At 37.6% G+C, this 4,092-nt stretch overlaps 1 protein-coding gene across 1 annotated transcript; it reads right to left on the reverse strand.

The window, feature by feature from the left end:
- Positions 1-1,403: 1,403 nt before the first annotated feature.
- Positions 1,404-3,783, reverse strand: LOC145888968 (putative dimethyladenosine transferase). The gene is made up of 9 exons (XM_082979836.1): positions 3,632-3,783; positions 3,345-3,496; positions 2,950-3,189; positions 2,782-2,883; positions 2,549-2,641; positions 2,407-2,471; positions 2,216-2,279; positions 1,597-1,703; positions 1,404-1,537 (listed from the first exon to the last, which is right to left on the reverse strand). Exons 1-9 carry the CDS (start codon positions 3,687-3,689, stop codon positions 1,495-1,497), a joined length of 924 nt encoding a protein of 307 aa, XP_082835962.1. The 5' UTR covers positions 3,690-3,783; the 3' UTR covers positions 1,404-1,494.
- Between the last annotated feature and the right edge of the window lie 309 nt (positions 3,784-4,092).

The raw sequence follows: 4,092 nt of genomic DNA on the forward strand, positions 1-4,092 counted from the left end.
CTGCCAATGCCGATGTGGTTATTCGTTTGACGAGATCTTATTCAACTTTTATCAAGACCGTGTTGAAGTCTCGCATCCGGAAAATGTGTGCATGAAAACCAGTGAGGAAGGTGACAAAAAGTTGGTGTTTGTTGGATGCCAGAAATGTCACAGCGAAAACTGCGACGATTCTGCGGTAACTGAAGACAAGGAAGATACACACAACTTATTGGACAATGAAACGAAGGGCGAAGATCAAACAGCTTTTGTTGTTTGTCAGCCTATAGGACAGGATACAAGCGAAGAAAATATAAACAAGGGGGAAACTGCTGACGAAGACCAAGAACAACTGGAACAAGACGAAGTAACTGAGGATGATAAACCTACAGTAGTGATTCAAGAAGTAGTTGATACAGACCAGGTTGTGGATGATGAAAAGACACAGGAGTCTGCGAAAGAAGAGGATGAAGAACTAATTCCCGGCCAATTCCAGCACTTACTGCACAGGGAAATGGGAAAAGGGAGCCTCGTCAACAGCGGCGAGACATTCCGTGCTCGGGTGGTTAACGTGGACACCAAGCAAGCTCTTACGGTCGAGGCGGTAAAGGTCGACAAGGAGGCGATGATGGACAGACAGTACTTCAGTCCACATTGGCACGTTGCTACGAAAGAAGGCAGCAATGATATGATGCTCGGCCTCAAGTCTTTGGACGCTGAAAATTATCTCGTTCTCACGCTTACTTCCTCAACCCGCAACCTACTGCGCCTTCTTGAAAGCAAAGACAAACTTGTGCTTAAGAGCGCCAACAGCCTGGATTTCAACCATGGCATGCGACAGGCCGTCTTCACTGCTTCACCGTTTGAAAACGGATCTTTTAAGATCAAGATGAAACGCATTGGAAAGTACCTTCGACAAGAAGGCGACGACTTGAAAATGGTGAAAAAGGAAGAAGCAAGCGTATTCAAATTAGTCAACTATCTCTTTTAAGTAGAATAAATTCAGTTTTGTGCTTTTGCTTTGTTTTCTGTTAGCATAAGACTTGCTGCAATGTTTTTTGTAATCGGAACATTAAAAGACAGAAACGCAAAATGGTGTGTTTTACGTCAAAACAAACAATTCTACAAGTCAGTTCCGGCACACATATATCAGACTGCCACAGACAGGCTCTGACAACTACATTTTTTATTTCTTTTTAAATTTGATAAATTAGGTCCGAATTACCGGCATATGACAGGGTCAAGTTCAATTCAGATTTTCTCGGAATTAATATTTATTAGAGTTAAACCGAAAATTGTAACATATTCCGTTTTCTTTTCCAAATTAGATTGGGCCGACACATTGCTTTCGCCAAACTGATCAATTTGAATAATGTAGATGTCCTTCGCCGTTGCCCCATTGGAACAATTATCCTTCCCGAAAATTGCGCCCAATAAACCTAATACTATACCAAAACACACAACCTCACGAGTAAAATGTATTTCGGAGGAAACTTAGGAAACGATGCAAAAAAAGAGCTAGGCAAAGTGAATTCCATTAGAATTAAACAAATGAAGCAGCCTGTCGAAAAAATAATACGTTAGCTGTTGCAAATATCATTGCAAAAATAATGAACTCACGATAGAAAGTCGTCTATGTCCATCGTCCTGGCGCGTTTCGTGTGAAATTCGTTTGTTTCCAGAAGCTTTGTTATCAGGATTTTGATCGAAAAATCCGCAGGTATTTCCTGCATAAAATGTTGTTGTCTGATAAAAGTTGAGAAAAATGGATTTTTAATCCGTATCAGAAACGATATATAGTAGTACGGTTATGTATAAGGTTATTGACTAGGCCAGAGAGGTCTTCAAACTGTGGCTCTGGAGTCACTCTCTGATATTGCTCCATGAGAGGACCAACAAGCCAAATAGTAAAATACCAATAATATAAAAAACGAAACACAGCAAGATTTCTGTTGCACTAAGCTGTACCTAGGTTTTGCAACTTTATTGAAAATGTATCCTGACTGTTAATTTGGTTTAATTAAATAATCAAAATATAAAATGCCGATTTCGGTTTTGTTTGCTCAGAGTTTAGGCCGACCTCTGCACTAGGGAAAATTAAACATTCTTTGTTCCGTATGCCACAAGCGACTCATCAATTGCTTCAGGTATATTCATTGGTGTAACACCACTCAGTTTCAAAGAACAAAACATTGTCTACATATTGTTGCCCATAAAAACACCAACCAGAGGACATTACCTTGTTATGTACGGAACAGTGAATTCTGTAATTCTTTTCTAGCATGTCCAACACAGAATTTGTTCTTGAAAAACAAAAACCAATTTAAACAACAACAAAAATCAATCTAAATTTCAAGACACTACAGTTTGACATAGACACAGTGTTATTATAATGTCATCCACCTAAACATTACATCAAAAAACACTCACCCAAAAACTGCTGATAGTGTTTTGTTTTTCCGAATAAACGCAATTCTTACCAAACCATCCCATTCCTAAAAAAATAAATTTAGCATAACCTCAACAGTACATTTAGTCTCTAGTTAACCAACTGTATGTATAAAAAACATACTGTAAAATTGATTGGCGGGGGTGGATTTCGTGGTTCAATTCGCACAACATTTGATTCCACTTTAGGTGGAGGTTTAAAATTATTTTTCCCAACCTGCAAAAATATGCTATTTTTTTGTATACAAATAATTTTGTTTAAGGTATCTAAAAAATAACACTGGTAAATCAAAAGTGCCTAATATGGTCGACAAGGAGGCCAGACTTTAAACAAAACTCTTCGACAAGCATGCATACCTTCATCAAAAGATCAACTCTAGCAAGCAACTGGGTGTTGATTGACAAACGGCAGTATAACTTGTCGCCAGGCTTTGCAACAAGACGATGCGCAAATTCCCGCTAAACAGTGCATATGTAAGTTTCCATTATGTACACATCAAAACTAGGGGAAATTTATGTACATACCTGGAACATAAGGACTGCACATCTAAAGAAAGGTCTGTGCAAGAGTAGTTTGAACACAATAGGAGAGGATATTTGGTATGGCAGATTGGCTACACATACATCAAAAAAAGGCAAGGACTCGAGTTTCAAAACATCTCCTACTATGAGGTGAAGTTTTCTTTGTAAGTGCGTGCCTTGGACTCGTTTCTGTAACTCTGCAGCCATTCTCGGATCCAGTTCACAAGCAACAACCTTTTTCACCTGAGCAGTGAAAAAGTTTTTGTGATAAATTTGGGGATCTGTACAGGACTTACAATCAAAGATGTTTGTAGTGGGGTAACAACACTTGCTAGATGGGTAAACTTTAACCAAAAGTGAGGAGTCAGTCTGGATGTTACTTTACCATTGATTTTTACCTTCTCCAGCATTTTTACTGTCATGTTTCCTGTTCCTGGTCCAATCTCCAGTACTGTGTCAGTTGTTCTAAGAGCAGATTTTTCCACCATTCCATTAATAATGAGTGGGTTCTTTAAAATGTGCTGCCCAACACCAGTGTTGAAACATATACCTGAAGGTGCACACACAATTGTAAACTTGTGTAGAAATTTAATTAACATATCACATACATAAGACATGAACAAAAATACAAGTGCTTAACCAATTGAATGCATTTAAAAATATTAGAAAAAACGTGACACTGTACCTTGTTTTACATTTTCTCTGTGACTTCTGGTTCGTTTCTCAGTTTTTACTTTCGGCATAATTACCACAGCCAAAAATCTGAAACTTTGCAAATGAAATACACTTTAAACAAATTCATGCAAATGATGGATATTTTATTACCAAACTATTATCTTCAATCAAACACGATGTCTAAACACATTTATGACTTCTTAACATCAAATATCACAAATTGGTTAGTTCATAAAATTTAATGTAAACACTGCTTTTCAATTTTTGCCTTCATAACGAAGCCCCTTGTCATTTTTTTCGTCTAAAACTTTTGTTAACTGGCGATGATTTTTTGTTAATAACACGCAGATCGAAATGCAAGTCTTCTTCCAGATAAAGGGAGTGCATAGTTATCTGTAGTTTTCCAAACGTGTAAAGCGAAGAAAAAACAAAGTTTTTTTATTACAGTTACACTTCTACAATTCTGGCAGA

Source organism: Ascidia mentula, chromosome 2 (assembly GCF_947561715.1).
Source record: "Ascidia mentula chromosome 2, kaAscMent1.1, whole genome shotgun sequence".
Taxonomy (NCBI): Eukaryota; Metazoa; Chordata; class Ascidiacea; order Phlebobranchia; family Ascidiidae; genus Ascidia; species Ascidia mentula.

Excerpts from the sequence above, each read along its gene's own strand:
- LOC145888968 (XM_082979836.1), bottom strand. The coding sequence starts at position 3,689 with ATGCCGAAAGTAAAAACTGAGAAACGAACCAGAAGTCACAGAGAAAAT. Across the intron at positions 2,884-2,949 it reads GTGCAGTCCTTATGTTCCAG|CGGGAATTTGCGCATCGTCT; the intron begins GTATGTACATAA and ends TGCACTGTTTAG. Across the intron at positions 2,642-2,781 it reads GAGTTGATCTTTTGATGAAG|GTTGGGAAAAATAATTTTAA; the intron begins GTATGCATGCTT and ends ATATTTTTGCAG.